The sequence below is a fragment of the Mastomys coucha genome, unplaced genomic scaffold, assembly GCF_008632895.1.
Source record: "Mastomys coucha isolate ucsf_1 unplaced genomic scaffold, UCSF_Mcou_1 pScaffold18, whole genome shotgun sequence".
Classification (NCBI taxonomy): Eukaryota; Metazoa; Chordata; class Mammalia; order Rodentia; family Muridae; genus Mastomys; species Mastomys coucha.
In genome coordinates this window covers 32631021-32648628 of record NW_022196900.1, presented here as the reverse complement: position 1 = coordinate 32648628, position 17608 = coordinate 32631021, and the positions used below count along the sequence as shown (strand labels likewise).

Sequence of the window (17608 nt, the reverse complement as noted above, 5' to 3'; positions counted from 1 at the left end):
GCTATGTGTCCCCCCTTGCCCAAACGAATTGGGCTACATGAACTAGAAGGAACGGGCCACCCCAGAGCATTAGAAGTAAACAGGATTAGAAGGAAGCAGTATGTGAAAGAACATGTAGTACAATGGCAATTCTATTTCAGCCCTGTAATGACTGCTTATAAACACATGCAGTTTGGGGTTGATACTTCTCTTGGAATACAGGCTTAAATAAACAAGTTTGTCCCTGGCTGACTGTGATGTTCTAGGGCCACAGACACAAGACTCTAATGGGCTGATTGACTGGCTTCCAGCTTCATAGTGTAGCACCTCGAGTTCTCAGACAGTTTGCTTAAGTACTGAGTGAATAGCTAATCTCTTATAAGTTTGGGGACTTTCCTGAGGCAAACAAATGGCTGGACTGCAAATGCAGTCACTGCATTTCCTCCCACCCTCATGCGGGTTTCCAGAATTCCTATGCTCTCCATTCACTAGCCTGTTTTCCCAAGTTTGGTTTCCTATCCTGTGAAAGTACTGAAATTGCAAAAGAGACCTTTTTAATTATAAGTACTACAGTAATGAATTCAAGTACACTCATTTATCATAAAGGGCTTTCCCATCTGTCTCTAAAGCACACTTAGAAATGCTGTGTATTTGATAACATTAGCACCAAGCATCTTCCACATGTTAATGTTTAGCGTTTTTAGAGGTTGCTGCCATTTCCCTCCTCCTTACGATTTGGTGGTGGTTTCAGAAACAGCACATTCATCTGTGTATTTAGGAGCGCCTGTGTGGTCTCTTCCTAATTTATTTGTTCTCCTGTCCTAGGGGATCCATCACAATCCCCCTAGGCAGGGAGATTAGGGAATGGGGCTGTCTGCCTTTGCCCACCCTGCCAGATGAGGAAAAACAACTTCCCCAAGTCCCTCAAGTTCTTCTGGCCACTGTACAAATTGTTCTTGAGCATGGAGAGTTTCCAAAAGCCCTAATTAGCAACTCACAGCAAACATTTCTTTGCATTAGCTAATGATCCGGCCACACTTGTAAGCAAACAGAACCTACGTATCTAATCAATGCTGAAAACCAACCAAATGACTATTAAACATCTGGATGTAATTTTCTAGTTAGAACAAAATGAAAACATATGCAGGTCCCTTTGATCTTCATCTTAACAAAGACATTGTTGATAAAAAGCATACTGGTCAGTCAATGTGTAATTTTCATAATGTCTGCTGGTTTTTCTTCAAATGCTCCCAGTTTAATTTGGTTGGTTTCCTGCAATCTCTAATTTTACCATATTGTGTGAAACCACAAGAGCTTCTTTGGATGTGTTTTTATTTGCGGTTTTACTGCTGCATGGATCTGCTACTGATTTTTTTTTTCCTTCTCTGCCTTCTCCTCTCTTTGGGAATGGGGTTTGAACGAAATATTACAAGTACCACAGAGGAAAATTTCGTGTGTACTCTACTCCTAGGTTTAAGAAAACACTTCAAACCAAATCAAACCAAACCCAAATCAACCCAGCCCAAGCATATTGACTCCTTCTTATAATCCCATTAGTTTAGAGGCAGAGGCAGGACTGTTACAAATTCAAGGCTAGCTGGGTTTAACATAGTCAGCTCCAGGCTAGCTAAGTTTATAAGCAAGAACCTGTCTCAAATAAGTATATTACAAAACAGAGACTGGGGATGTAGCTAAGCTGGTGGAATCCTTTCCTTGCCTGCACAAACCCTGTGTGGTGGCACTCTCAAAATTCTAGAAGCAGGAGAATCAGTTTGAGTCTAGCTTGTACTACATGAAACCCCATCTCAAAACAAAAGAAGACAAAATAGCCAACATTATTTATTTCAAATGATTATTTACACTGTGTTGAAAAACTGTAATTAGCAAGAAATGAAACGAGAATACATTTATATGTGCATAAAGATAAAATGAACACATTAACAAGCTTCTCCACAGAGGGTGAAATGGGCATTATTTTTTCCAAGACACCTGTGGGCATTATTTTTTCCAAGACACCTGTGGTGGTGGTAGACTTAACATTACTGACAGATTTCAAAACAAAAGACTAAAGCCAGACTTGGTGGTACATGTCTGCACCAAATCTCAGCACTTGGGAAGCAGCAGGAAGAGGACAGCTACATATTCAAGTGTGAGGCAAGTGTAGTCTACACAGTGACTTCTAAGTTACCCACAATACAGAACGAGACTGTTGTCTCAAAAAACAAAAGTATATACAAAAATGTGAAATATCAAAATTGTTGATCTATGAGCAAGACTATGTTCTTTTAAACAAGCAGGAGGTAACTGCACATATACTATTCACTTCAAGCATATGATTAAAGCAACCTGATTGTCCTAAACACCATTATCTGTTAACAGTTTGAAGAGTTTTGCAGTATAATTACTACAGCACGCCATTCAGAACAAATATGATCTTGAGAATGAAAAAGGACACAGCCCTCTTCTATTCTTAAGGAAGGTAGCCTGAATGGAAAGATACCTTCAAAATCTAGATATTTTTATATATTTTTTAATTGCAAGCCCCCTTTTCAGAGGGCTTCCAATTAAAAAAAAAAAATCCAAAGGGTTGGCTTTCAAAGGCTGTTACTAAGAAAGTATTAGTTAATAGAGTAATTCTAGTTTTTACTCACAACAAATTGGGAACTCCAGTGAGTTCTCTGAACAGTTAAGACAGTAAAGTAGGGGAGTAAAGACAGCAAGTTAGAACTGATTTGGGGAGAGGGTCAGCAGCAGCACTTTGCTTCTGACCCTAAATCTAGTATTTTTAAACTTAGTTATCAGTGTGTTCCAATATGTGAAGGTACACTTGATAGGTAAAACTTTTGGATGGGGCCCGGGGGAGAAAACTTCACAGTAGGCACAAGCATAGACTTGTGGCATCCCAAGGGTTTCCAGCCAAGCCTGGGAGCTGAGCAAATGGACTGGCTGCTGACTGGGGGAAGTGATCAAATTGCTAGAGACAGGAGGAGGTCTCAAGAACAGCAGGATCACAGGAGTTCAAAAAGCGCTGAAATGCTCCTTTGGCCAACCCACACACCACCAGATCTAACCAAGGAAAGAGAGCCCTGGTTTTCTTCTTTTTCATTTCGCATTCTATGAAACTAGTAACATAAACCTCTTCTCATTTCTATGAAAGAGCAACCACCTCAAATTACACTGAATCAGTTTAAGCGTTCACTGAGGTCTACAGATTGGCTGATGCTTTTCTTCTGTTTTTCATTTATAATTGATGCACTTACAGACACATCAGTAGTATACATGTTTAAAAAGATCATTTCAAACATCGTAATGTAGTACCCATTTTCTTTTCAGTATTTCAAAGAAAAAAAATCTTTTAAGACCAAATTCATACCTATTTTAGTAAGCCCCTTTCAGGTCTCTATAAAGTAAAATAATGGGGATGGACGCCCCAAACTAAGTTTCAACAAACGATAAATGCTTGCCCAAGCAGTTCCTTTCTTACCAGAGAAGTTACCACAAAGAAGCTAAGGCAGCATCGTTCACTCGTGGCTCAAATAAAAAACACCTCTCCACGAACTGCTCTTTAAAGAAGGCACACGTGTGATGATGATACTACAAGTTTTCTGTTAGAGAAACAGAAAAAAAAAACAGAAAGAAACAAACAAAACCGGCGACTCAGCATTAGCTCCGTAGTATGACTCCTTTATTCAAAACTTCGAAATTCCTCTTAAGCCAATCCTAATTAAACAAGACCCTTGAGCTGCTTCATTTACCAATTCTCAGTGGTAAGCACGTCTCTGCCAAGAGTACAACCAAAGCAACTTGGGAGGGGGAGGGCAGGTTTCAGGTCTCAACGGTGATTTGTCCCATTGCCTTTCACTTCCAGACATTTGAAACTGACTAGTGCTTTCCAGGCAATCTCAAAAACAAAAACAAAAACAAACAAACAAACAAAACGCTCGGCCGTTTCCCTCCTATACAAACAGTGAAAGCATTCTAAATCCAGAACTCATATTTCTCGCGGGGCACATCTCCTCGGTGCGTGAGACACGTGTGTCAAATACTGCCGACACCTTAGGGATGTTTCTTGCTAAATGGAGACAGGTCGACCTTTCAAGAAGTGGTGCAAAATCCTTCGAAGCCGGTGCAGAGGTCCGGTCTTCCCACGATGTGTGCGCTTGCCAGCTGCTCCGATACTCCCGCACTTCCCATCAAAGGCACAGTTAACTTCTCTTGCGTCCGTGGAAGGGCAGCTCGCGGAAAAAATAAGCCTCCGATAAAAGTTGTGAATGGAATCTCACCTTCAGAGTAGCACAAAGGGAACCAAAGCCGAAAAACCGCATTCTGTTCTTGTTACCAAGACGCATCCCTCCTCCCAACAAGAAACCCAGCGGTTAGTCTCCGGTACTTTCACTGAGATTTCCTTCAAGGAAGAGCGGAGCGAGCCGCAGGCTTCTGCAAACTTCAACCCCCTGCTTTTTTTTTTTTTTTTTCTGGCTTGCCGCGCTCAGGTCTCTCTCAGGCTCGCGCGCGCTCGCGCGCTCCCAGAATCTCGCCCCCACGTTACTTTGATTGACAGCTCGGCCCGCCGCTCTCCTTCCCACCGACCTTCCGAAGCGGCTTGCCAATCTCGGCGTCTAGCTGCTCCCCATTGGCTGGCGTGGGCGCCCCGCAGCTCCTCGGGCACCGCCGCACTCGGAGCGCACAGGACGCGCTGGCGGAGGAGGGGCACCCGGCGGATGGGCGGGGAGACGAGGCCCAGAGGCCGCTCGAGGTGGGCGGAGCGAAGGCCGACACGGGCTGTGGCCGGCCTGCGTCAGTGCCCCACGTTGGTGCGGCGCACGCGGTTGGCTGAGAGGCTGCGGCTCCGCCCACGTCCGTGGCCGCCTGGGTGCTTGCAGCCCCCGCCGCACGTCTCGGGCGGGGTGCTGGTTTGCTAGCGAGTGTGAAACCGCGTGTTAATGTAAGCGGCGCAAGAGGCGCGGGCGGCGGCAGGAGCAGCGGCGGGGACCCCGCGTCCCGGGGCAGGAGCCGGGGACTCGCCTTCGACGTGGCCGGCCGCGGAGGGAGACCGAGCGGCAGCGCGCTCTCCGTCGCGTGGACGTCTGCCTCCGGGTCGTGAGAGAAGAACTTTGCGGTGGCACGAGCTGGTCAGCCCTTTGCTAAGAGCCGAGGAGGGGAAGGCAGGCGCAAGCGAGCGCTGGAGCCGTGGAGAGCGCCCGGCGGCCTGATGCCCCGGGTAGAGGCGCGGCGGCCAAAGAGCTGCACCGGGAGCACTAGCCAGGGACCGGAGGGAGGGCGCATACTGGCGTGACCCTGCCAGGACCCGGCTTCGGGCTCCGAAGCTCCACGCCCCGCCGGAGACTTCTGCAGCGCCGGTGGACGAGCCGCCGGTGACCCGGAGCCCACCGTCGTGGGAGCGGGTGACCTCCCGACCCGAGGCGCGGCGCTCGCCACTGGCTGTCTACGTGGGTTTTTAGCCAAGGCGCCACCTTCACGGCCGCCGACGCAGGGAGGAGACACACAGCCCTCCTGCATTCGTGAGCTGCCGAAGGAAGGGAGCGCGCCGGGGGCACCGGGTGGAGGGGCCCTCCGCCGCAGGTCCGGGCGCCCCCGCTGCGCAGACTCGCGAACGCCGGGCCAAGCCGCCCGCCCGCCTGCAATGTGGCCCTGAGGGCGGGGGGCCGCACCCGTCGCGCCCTGGCCCTGTATCCCGAGTGCCCGGTGCGCCGGCCTGCTGCGCTGCTTCGCGTTCCTCGGCGGAATTCAAGTTGGAAGTGGCGCGGAGGGTAGAGCTATCCCGGAACAGAGCCGCGGCCGCCGCCAGAGCGATGTTCCCACAGAGCCGGCACCCAGTGAGTCGCCGGCGCGGGTTGGACCTTGCCCCTCTCGGTAGCCCACGAAGCCCCATTTCCCCTAGCCCGGCGCCCTTCCATTGGATGTCTAGACGGGCGGACGGGCGTCGCGCAGTCACGGCCCGCTTATCCCGAGGCCGAAGTGAGCCCTGCTTTGCCCTCCTCTCGCCTGTTTACATGCAGTCAGTGCGGCCCGGTCACTCCGGGACTGGGGGCTGAGAGGGAGTTGGCATTTCATCTCCAGGTCCCAGGTCTTTCTGGCACTGGTTGGGGAGGAGGCGGCCTGGACATCAGAGCTCTGATTTGGGCCTTCTCAGCCTCTTCCGGGCTGGGTGACCCCAGAGCGCTGGGCACTCACTGTCCATTATTGGAGGCAGACTTATTTCTGAGCCTCTTGAGAAATTAGGGCCCGGGGAAGATCTGCTTCCTCCCTCTCTAAAGTGAAGCGAGGGCTCGAGTTTGGGGCCCCGTTTTCCACCACTTCTAACTTTATTTATTTATTTTTTTTGTTTATGTCCCATCCGCTTCTCCCTCTTACTTTTTCTGCTTTATGCCCTCATCCTCATATCTCCTTCCTTGGTCCCCCTTGCTGGTCACCTGCAGACGCCGCACCAAGCTGCAGGCCAGCCCTTTAAGTTCACTATCCCGGAGTCCCTGGACCGGATTAAAGAGGAATTCCAGTTCCTGCAGGCGCAGTATCACAGGTGCGTGTGGACCTGGTCAGGGTGGTGGTCACCTGGGGGTGGTGTGGGGGTGTCCCTTCTCAGACATAGCCAGGCTGCTAGGGCTGCTGTACTTAGGGCTTGTGTCCAGGCGGTGGCGTGTGGAGTCACAGTTAAGCCCTGTCATTCACGTTACCCCCCTTTCGTCGCTCTTCCTGGGCCGTCCCTTCTGTTGTCTCCTCCTCCTCCCATTGTTTCCCCCTTTGCGCATTTGTGGCAGTTCCAGGGAGTCCCTTTTCGTGTATTTTGGAGTTGCATGAGAACCATCAATATTTGCGCTTCGTTTATTTATTTTGCAACAGGCTGAACTGAAACATGGGCTCAATCAATGGCTCAGTCCTGGAGTATGCGTTCAGGAAAGCAAAGCCATGTTGCAAGCACTGTTTGCCATACAAGAAAATTGGGTTGTCTGAGACAAAGTCCATTAGGGAAAGCTAGATGCGTTTAGCTGTGCCCATCAAGAGTGATTAGGTGGTAAGGTGTAGATAATGTGTGTGACCCACACTCTGGGGGTAGACTAGGAGACTAGCCCAGAGTCACATTCACCTCTGTTCTGGGTTCTTTATATAAGGATACCTTCTTTTACGGACTGGTTAGTGGAAATTCTAGCTAAAACCCCCATCTTTAGTGAATATTCCAGAAAAGCTACTTGTTTTTCTACTAGGAGGTTTTGACTCATTGTTGCTAAGCAGTAACTTCGAAGCAGATTTTTACTTTTTTTGTCATGCTTGAGGAAAAGGAACAAGGAAAAAGCTTGGTGGCTTGGGTGTGAGTTTTCTTAAGTTTGTCAGGGGCTTTCTGGTTTTTGACCTTTTATCTCCACTTTTATATCGTATCTCCAGAACTTGGGGCATACTTGCACACACTGTTTACTGAACAAAGACAGAAGAACTTCAGCCCACTGCGTTGCTGTAGCTGCTTGTCATACCTTGGCAGGGATTCAAAAGGTTTTTGAAAGGTGGTAGTCACTGTACAGAGTGACTCTACCTGTAAAGTTTTCAAACCTGAAGACTGCCTGGGTTGGAGAATGGAGGTTGTGAAAAGGACAGACTTTGGTGCCGGCAAGAGAAGAGAGGTGTGGACAGCTGAGGAATCTAGAATTTTCAGTTCTTGGCCTTTGTACCAGACAAGTGTCCCCAGGAACAAAAAGAACAGTAATTGGTGGATCGTCCCCATTGTTCACCACCTTTTCCAGCATTGAATACAAAGACAGCTTTTAGGATGTTTTCCCAGCTTACAACTTTTCCAAATTGTTTTTGCTTGAAGTGCAAATATGTGAGGCAGATGTTAAAACAAGTGACATAATGTTTACCTTAAGCTGCCTGTTTTGTTTTCGTAGTCTAAAATTGGAGTGTGAGAAATTGGCAAGTGAAAAGACAGAAATGCAGAGGCACTACGTGATGGTAGGTATCAAAGCCAGGAGGGCCTTTTTTCTTTATGTGTGTGTGTGTCCTTGCTACAAGTGCGAGTTAACAACATGCTTGGTTTTTCTCTTTACAGTATTATGAAATGTCATATGGATTAAACATTGAAATGCATAAACAGGTAAGCTGTAGCTAAATCTTAAGGTTCGAAATCAGTTTCTAGGATTCTACCATACTGGCTTTGTCCTTGGTCACTGCCTGTTAAGGGGTGGGTGTCTGTGGGCTCTTTTTCTGCCCCTCTTTGAGTTGGTGTTAGCACTCTGCAGTAAGATTGTTTCTTCACGGTTACAAGACTAGGTGGGTGAGATGCTTTGGAAATGCTTACCGGTAGACAGGAACTGAGCTCAGTTTACTTTTCCACACGGATGGATTCCTCCTTTAAAGATCTCAGATATCTTGTGGTTACTGGAGTTTAGAACAGTTAATATTTTCATATGTTTGTGTATAAAATGTGGAAAGTACTTGAGAGTTTCTTTAATTGGATTTGATAAAGCATATGACTTTAGAGTGCTCTTATGCTTTGGGGTTCCATAAAGTGACACTCAGGATTAGTGGCTTATTAGCAAACATGTTTTTGAAAAATTTCTCAGTTGATGCATATTCAGAGGTGGAAAAAAAAAATGTCCTTTTACGGCCAATGAACGTGTTGGAAGGTGCTTCAGCCTTAGTGGTTTTAAAAGCATGAAAAGATTAGTGACTGGAAAGCTTTAGCAATGACTTGCGTTTGCAAGTTCCCATAAAATTCACACTTATGGCTACTATAATGGTGTATAAAAAGAGTATTGAGCTGGAACAAGACACTAAGGACCTCATAAGAGAAAGAAAGCTAAATGATTGCTCAGCCCAGAGGACCCTCAATTGAGTAGTCATTGTCTGCCAAAGAAAGCATTAATGGCAGGGTGCAAGTGTTCTGGAGATATGCTGACATTCACTTTATCAAAATGCTGGTACAATATGTCTTTTAGAAATCGATTGACTCTTAAAAAATTATCATCAGATGAAGTTGCACAATTGGACACGTTTCAAAGTTCAACAATACATTTCTTACTTGATGTATATGTGCTACATATACATCATCTCAGACCCTTGTTTCATTAAATTAAAAGAGCATGGCTGACCGGCTGGGGCATGGTGGAGAAATTGATTAGTTCAGCCTTCAGATCTTCCTTATATTCAAAGATTTTCATTAAGCAAGTTTGTTTCAGACTTGAGTTCTTTTGTAACTCTGTACTCTTTGATTTTTAATTCATCGTAGATTTCATAATCTTGTACATTAGATCTGTTCTCAGATACATGTTTTCAGAGCACAAAGTTCAGAGCCTCTCCTTAGTAATGGAATGATCCTTTCGAAAAATCTTGTTTTACTGATTTGCAAATTCTTTATGTGGAGTTGTTTTTCTGTGTTTCTATGGCTAGTGCTATGTTGAGGTTTTAAGTCAATGATAGTGAGAATATCTTTGGTCTATGAACTTTGAAATTAGGTATGTAAGTAAACTTGGTGTAGGTGTTTAATTTGCATCTTTTAAGTTAATCTGTTGGACACTTCCTTTTTTCTGTTAAGTATTCTGAACACTTAGCTTTTTCTTAAGCACGTAAACTAGAAGGATTTAATGACTCCTGTACAGTGAACTGCAAGCACCTCTAGGTCCTGTGATAAGCGTTGGTCTTGTTGGGGAAGCAGAAAGGTGTGTAGTTCTGTGTTCTGGTGGCTTTTTGTATACTATGTAGAGAAAAGGAGTAAGGAGCCAGAAGGGTAATTTGAGGTCTGGGGTGAACAGAGTTTTCTCTTGGGTTCTGTACTGTTCTGTGTTGGGCATATGTGGGTATATACTGTCTCTTTGTATGGCAATATACATTAATAATACACTGTGTGTAATTTGCCTAGTAATTTGAAACAAGTGGGAAGCTAAGAGACACCATATTCCTCATAGTAATAGTATTAAGCCCCCTGAAATTTACGTTTTATTGTAAATGCTGACAGACCCTTCACTAGAATGGTGTGCAAAGCTGTGCTGTAATTTAGTTTAAAGTGATCTTACGTTTGAAAAACATCCTTCTGAATGTCACATGTTAATAGTAAGTTTTGAGGAGGCATTTGGTGCTGTTGGTGATCATAATTCTTATTAAAACTAGTGACGCCTAGCCCCCAGGGTGTAGCCAGGCTCAAATTGATGCTTTTTGCCGCCTGATCACCAGCATGGTCTAAGTGCTCATTATATTGTAGAGAGGGCCTTTGGAGCTCTCATTAGATTTGACAGGAATTCTCTCTAGGGGGAAACTGGGCATTAGCAAGACTCCTGACAGGCTGAAATTATTCCTGCTTTATGGCTTATAACCAAATGCTAGCAAGGCACCATCAGGGGACACAAAAAATTGTCATTTCTGACAACATCTTTGTTACTGAAGAAAGGGTAGCACTGAAAAAAAAGGGTAGCAATGGGGGAATTTTGCAGGGAAAGCACTTGAATGCTGTTAAGATTTCTCTCTAGTACAGCTCCTGCTTTTCCTTCCTAGTTTTCAACAGCTTTGTCAAGATCTCACCACTGACTTTTCTGTCTGGGAGTTTTAAAGTGGAAGTACATCCAAATCAAGAGCGGTATAATTGTGGTTTCCTTCCTTGGTGTGGTGCCCACAGTCCATGTTTATGTTGTGTCAACACTTCCTGATATAATCTTCTCATGACTGTTTCTCCTCCATTCTGCGGCTGGTTACAGAAAAGACAGCTTATTGAGACATTTTTTTTCCCTTAGTGATTTTAATAGGTTGCTGATGCCTTTCTCTTTCCCATGTGGGTGGTAAATTTTATTTCTGATCAGCAGAGAGGTGGGACCTATTTGTGAGAAAGCAAGGCAGTTCCGAGAACACTGAAGTATTGAAAATAACAAGCTGATGTGAGTCTGGGTTCAAGAGCTGATCCCCAGTGTATGCACTGTAATTTTTTGTTGTGTCCTGTGTCCTGTGTCCCTTAATAGTTTGGGGAACAAGATGCATTGTATCACCTCTATATCTTTTCTGTATGATGATAGAACCAAGGATATAAGCCTAGTGTGGTGGCAAATACCTATACTAGCTTGGCAGTAAAGCAGGGGGATTTTGAATCTGAGATCAGCCAGAGGTGAGACCACCCCTCAAAGAAAAGAAAGATGCGGCTGTAAGTAGTGGTCCTCATCTTTGTATTCTTTTCAGTGGTAGTCTGCCTCCTATCTGACATACTGAGAAGTCGCTCGGTACCTTGTTCTACCTTGACAGAGCACCTGGAGATCAGTTTCTATCAGCATCACAGAAACTTTAGCTGGGATTGCTTGGTTCAGGAGTTATCAGAGCAGCATCCTGTCTCGTTCAGGCTGCCTTGGGAATATGAAGCCAGCTGCAGAATCACTTTTGGACCTGTGTCCTGACCTATATCTCCTGCTGTGTGTCTTTCCAGGTCACTTGCTCTGTGTTGATCAACGTTAAAATTTATAATTAAAAGCAGGTGGCCAGATGAATGTTCTGCAAGTTAGGAAAGTGACTAGTGCTGGTTTTCAGTTATTTGCTATTTGTGGGGATCCAGCCACTGAAAGGTAGAAAGCTGTATCCCATTTAGCAGTACTGTTGTCATCCTAAATTGTCCAAATAAACATGACAGAAATATGTTGGAGACTGGCAGCCAAGCAGTCACGGTCTATGACTGCTTTCTGTTAGAGTGGGCAGGATGAGCTCTGGGACTTCAGCCTCACACAGGAAGGAAAGATGATCATTTTTTTCAGGTCTGACTTTGGGTGAAGTCACGTGGTATTTCAACACAAACACAATATCTTACATTGAATGAATTTTGGCGTGAAGGTACCATTCACAACTTAGATATGTGCTTTTAACTTTTCCTGGAAAACAGATTATTCTTTAGTGTTGTGTGCATGCTTGTGAATAACTGGCAGGGATTCATTCCTTAGGTGAGGCATTTCCTGTTTTCCTGTAAAACTTACCTTAGTTCTCCTTCCATTCTGCTGCTGAGGAATGGCTTTGATTCTCCCTGATCCTCTGCTGCCCAGTGCCCCCAGGTTCTACTTTTTTAGCTGTGTGTATTGGTTGTTTTCATTTTCTTGTTTTGAGAATTTTAAAATAATCACATATTATTTATTTTGCTTGTATGTATATGTGTATGTTGTGTGTGCCTGCATGTGTGTGCATGCCATATGCATTTGCCTCTTAATTGGCTCCAAGATCTTTTTAAGGATGGAACCCAAGACCACCACACATGTCAGATATCTGATCTACTATTGAGCTGTTGAAACCCTACAACCCTGAGAGACTCCCCTTCCCCCAGTAACAGGCCCAGGAATGACTAGGCAGAGGGCAGCACTTAGATTTAAGCTCTACCAGGTTTTAATCACCTTGCAGTACAAAGAGGGTAGCTGTCATCGAGATTGGAGTGTCCCTTAACTTGGTTTTCATGAGCCAGCCTTGTCCTTTACAAGCATAAGTTCAATGAGATAAAGCCTGGAGTCTGGAGTGCAAGATTAGCTGCAGGGTTTTTTTTTTGTTTTTTTGGACAGGCTTGATTTCTTACTACCTAACAGTTGTTTTTCCCCCCAGCCCTTGTCTAGTTTCTGTCTATGGTCTATACTAGGGCAAGGGATGTGCAGAATCTGGCTGGAAAATTAAAGAGGCATCAAAAAACAAGTTATCATAATTGCTAGCTTTAAAAAAATATTTGTGTTCAGTTATGTGTATGTTGCGGGTTTCTATAGTACAGCAAGTATGTTGCAGGTTCATGAGGAGGTCAGAAAAAGTTGGATCCCCTGGAGCTCGAGTTGCAGGTGTTTGTGGTCTGTCCTGTGTGGGTGCTGGGAATTGGGAAGAGGCTTCTGCAAGAGCTGCGGCTGTTTTTTAGACAGGATCTCTGTATATCCAAGCTGGCTTCAGACAAAGAATTGGACCTGGAAAGCTCTCAGTGCCATAGTCACATCTCCCATCAGACTATACTGCCTGAGACAGACCCTGAGATCTATCAGTTTGCTTCAGATACTTAAAAGGTCACATACTTAGGGACTGGGCATCTCATGAACCAAGTTCCCAGGCCCTTAGCTGATGTCTTTATAAATTAAAAGTAAGAATGAATTAAAGTCTGTTACCCAGTGCATGAGCCACACCAGCACATGTTTACAGCTCCAGTACTCTTGTGTACAGACTGAGGGGAGCTCTTTACTGGAGCACTTAAGATGTTCTACCAAATAGTGTTTATTAAGAACCACAAACAGAAAAGCCTTTCTTCAGTAAATAAATCACCTCAAGTGGTATTGAAAGATAGATTTAGTTACTGGTTTATGGACCATTTTATATTTCTGTACAGTTGTGTCTTTGTTCTTTTCTTACTGTGGTTTCTAGAAGTGGATTAAATAAGAAGAAACTGAGGAAGCAGTCCAGGAGACTTTGACTCAGTCAACCTGTCCATGTAGCATTACTTACTGATATTGTTTGAGTGGGTACTCCAGTTATAGCCCAGCTGGCCTTGAACTGTGACAAAATTGAATGTTTATACCTTTAGAGTAGCCCTTATAAATAGTAGTAAAGAATTCTCTACTAGTGTATAGTACAATATTTAATGTGGAACACTGCCCCCCCCCCCATGCCTTGAAACTTTGTAGTACTTATGATGGAACCCAAGGCCTCACACATTCATAGGCAAGTATTTTACATATCCCGCCCAACTTGTTATTTTAAAGAGTGCTGGGGTATATGTGTTAGGAGGCTAAGGATAGGTGGGTGTATAAGTAGAAGAAAGATTTTCTGTTTTATTCTAGGGCATGGTTTGATAGGATATTCACATATTGTTTACAGAACTTTTCATTGTGCTTTGTATATAATACCATTAAGACTAGAGTTGTAGTTTTATAATTTCTCAGCTTATTACCCATTTATGATATCTTTTTAAAATACATCAGTTTATCTATAACCTGAGTTTTAGCACAATTATTTCAAATTTTAACATTTAAAATACGAATTGTTGTTTTATTATTTTGACCTACTTTGAAGCAACCACAGAATGATTTTAAGAACATAGCATTGACTTCTTTTCTATTCAAACTTTCATAATGGTTTTCTTAAGTTTAAGGTCAATGGTACTTTGCCATTTTTGGCAGAGATGGGATACTGATCATTTTTGATAACAGGAAAAAATAAAGAGAAAAAATTCTGAATTTTTTATCAATGAAACTTTCTTAAAAACTGTGGAAACAGCCCCACCCAGGAGCAGTATAACTTAACAGATGGTGCTGTGTTTTGATTATCCTTTAGAGGATGTAAGATCGGCTCGAGCTAATGGGAGACAGTCGTGCTTTTCTGTTAACCTACTGGAGCACATGCAGTATTTGACTGGATTTGCTTTAGCAGCACACTGATCCAAGCAGGCTCTTTACACTGTGAGGCTTTGTGCATCGTGCTCACCAGGAAGGTTGACCACAAATCACTGGAGTCATTTTCTACCTACTTGCAATCCATGTATTATACTGCTTTGTTAATGTATTGTATACATTTTGAGTGAGCTGGACATTTTACGTGTAGGGATGAAACTATACATGCTAATGTATCCCTGTATCTTTTTGGCTTTCCCAGTGTATCACTGGTTAAACACACCCTAGCTCTGTCAGAGAACTGCTTTTCAGACCTGTTAGTACACTTGGAAATGTAGGACCTCTCACACAGTGAATGCTTCTGGAGCTTGGGGCTTAGGGAGGGGTGATCTCCTTTAAGTTTTAATTGCCATTCTGCCTGTCAGTCATCTCCTTTTATGTCTGCCTCTGAGTATTGTCCCCATTATCGTTCCTTTCTGTACTTCCTTTATTTTCTGTCCTGCAGCTCTCTTAATCCAGATAAATGGGTCTCTTTATGTTAATAGTTTTGGACTTTTCCCCAAACTTAACATGGCTCCCACAACTTCCTTTAAGTTCTTTTTAAGTTCTGCTGTGGGCTTTCTGAGAGTTAGCCCACAGCAGGTTGTCACACCACGTAGTATTTCAAATCTAAGTTTTGACTTATGCCTTGTTTATTATTCCAGCTCCTCTACAGTGTGCTGGTAGGTAGCTCATTGATCTACACTCTCAGGAGTTGAGTTATACATTGCAAACTTGATGTGGTTAGTACACTTCTATATGCCGTGGTGGTTGCAACCATTTTGGAGCCCCATTCTTTGAGATTTGGTAAGAAGTCTATACCAAAATCAACAAATGAAAGTCAACCAGTTGTGCCCATTTTAATGTACAGATACAAGAAGTAGCCCTATTCAACAATTCAGATCCATTAGTAAGTCCATGGAACCCAGGTTAAAATCCTGAATCAACAGTAGCAACAAGCATCCTTATGCTAAAATTTAAAGTGAAATCTGTTCAGTTGAGCACTTTTTTAAATTTATTTTTTATTCCCCCCATCCACCCTCTGACTGTTCTACATTCCATACCCCCTCTCCACCAACATAGATGTCCCTACCCCCAACCCCACCTGACCTTTAAATTCCCTAGCACCTCCAGTGTCTTGAGAGTTAGGTACATCATCTCTGAATGAACACAGACCCAGAAGTCCTCTACTGTATGTGTGCTGGGGGCCTCATATCAGCTGGTGTATGCTGCCTGGTTATTGGCCCAGTATTTGAGAGATCTCAGAGGTCTAGATTAATTGAGACTGCTGGTCCTCCTACAGGATTGCCCTTCTCAGCTTCTTTCAGCCTTCCCGAATTCAACAACAGGGGTCAGCTGTTTCTATCCATTGGTTGGTTGCAAATATCTGCATCAGACTCTTTCAGCTGCTTGTTGGGTCTTTTGGAGGGCAGTCATGATAGGTCCCTTTTTGTGAGTGTGGCATATCCTCATTAATAGTGTCAGGTCTTGGAACCTCTTGAGCTGGATCCTACTTCAGATCAATTGATAAATGGAACCTCATGAAACTGAAAAGGTTCTATAAGGCAAAGGACACAGTCAATAAGACAAATCAGCAACCTACAGACTGGGAAAAAAATCTTCACTAACCCCACATCCAATAGAGGGCTAATATCCAAAATATTTAAAGAAATCAATAAGTTAATCACCAAAACCCCCAAACATCCCAATCAAAAAAATGGGGTGTAGAACTAAACTGAGATTTCACAACTGAGGACTCTCGAATGGCTGAGTGCACCTAAAGAAATGTTCAAAGTCCTTAGTGATCAGAGAAATGCAAATCAAAACAACCTTGAGATTCCACCTTATATTAATCAGAATGGCTAAGATCAAAACCCCATGTTGGAGAGGAGGTGGAGAAAGAGGAACAATGGAAATTGCTTGGTGGGATTGCAAACTGGTACAACCACTCTGGAAATCAATCTGGAGGTTCCTCCGAAAATTGGAAATAGATCTACCTGAAGACCCAGCCGTACCACTCTTGGGAATATACCCAAAAGATGCCACACCATGCCACAGGGACCCATGTTCCAATTCTGTTCATAGTGCCCTTATTTGTGATAACCAGAAGCTGGAAACAACCTAAATGTCCTTCGGCAGAAGAACGGATACAGAAAATGTGGTTCATTTACACAATGGAATACTCCTCAGCTATTAAGAACGGGGACATCCTGAGTTTTCCAGGCAAATGGATGGAACTAGAAAATATCATCTTGAGTGAGGTAATTCAGACCCGAAAGGACATGCATGGTATGTACTCATTAATAAGTGGATATTCTCCCCCCCCCCCCCAAAAAAATGGTACAGGATACCCAAGATACAGTCTACAGAACTCAAAAAGGTCAACAAGCTGAAGTGCCCAAGTGAGGACACCTCGGTCCCAGTTGGGAGGGAGAAGAAAGCAATCACAGGTGGGGAGGGAAAGCAGATTGGGCAGGGAGAAGGGAACCTGATCTGGTATTGGGTGAGGACTGAAGCCCTGCAGAAAGAATGGAAACAGGCAACCTCAGCAACCTCAGAAATAGGAGATTGGGGTGGATCCTCCAGAATGCACCAGAGACCTGGGAGATGAGAGACTCAAAGGGAGGGACCTTAGATGAAATGCCTGACAGTAGGAAGAGGGAACTTACAGAGTCCACCTCCAGCAGGAAGACATCAAGTGAATCCCATAGTCACAACTCTGACCCATAATTGTTCCTGTCTTGAAGATGGAAGCAGAGAGGAGCCTGAGGAAAAAAAAGGCCCAGCAACAGTTGAGCACTTATAATGTTTATGTTTATTTTTTAAACTCGTTTGATACAAGGTTTTATTATGTAGCCACTTTGGCCTAGAACTTGTTGTGCAGACCAGACTGGCTTCAAACTCATATCCTCCTGCCTCTGCTTGAGTAAAGACATTGTTATGCCTGGCTCAATTTTCTTCTCACAAGTAATTATAGTTCAAAAATCCCCAAGGCTTCCAGGCCTCAGGAGCACACAGCTGTCTGAACTAGTTAATACATGGAACCTTTTAAAAAAGTTTTTACTTTTATTTGTAATTGTGTGTGTATTGTTGATGAACTTGGGTCCTTTCAAGAACTTTTAGCTTGAGTATCTCTTCACCCCTAGCCCCGACCCTGTGTTCTTTAGACAGGGTCTCGTATCCTAGGCTGGAGGCAAACTTACCATGTATTTGCCTCCACCTTGATTGGTGGAATTATTTATAGATATATGCTATCATTCCTGGTTTAATACTGT

General features: G+C 44.1%; 1 protein-coding gene across 6 annotated transcripts in view; it reads left to right on the top strand.

Moving 5' to 3' along the window:
• The first annotated feature begins 4846 nt into the window (after positions 1-4846).
• Tle1 (TLE family member 1, transcriptional corepressor) overlaps positions 4847-17608 on the top strand; it is a 90723-nt gene continuing 77961 nt past the window's right edge. For 2 of the 6 annotated variants that reach the window (XM_031377679.1, XM_031377674.1), the window contains exons 1-4: positions 4847-5816; positions 6420-6520; positions 7878-7941; positions 8039-8083. In XM_031377679.1, coding sequence (XP_031233539.1) covers positions 5793-5816; positions 6420-6520; positions 7878-7941; positions 8039-8083 — 234 coding nt within the window. In that variant the 5' untranslated portion in view covers positions 4847-5792. The remainder of the gene's footprint in view (positions 5817-6419; positions 6521-7877; positions 7942-8038; positions 8084-17608) is intronic. The other 4 variants (XM_031377676.1, XM_031377673.1, XM_031377675.1 and 1 more) reach the window with 3 other exon arrangements.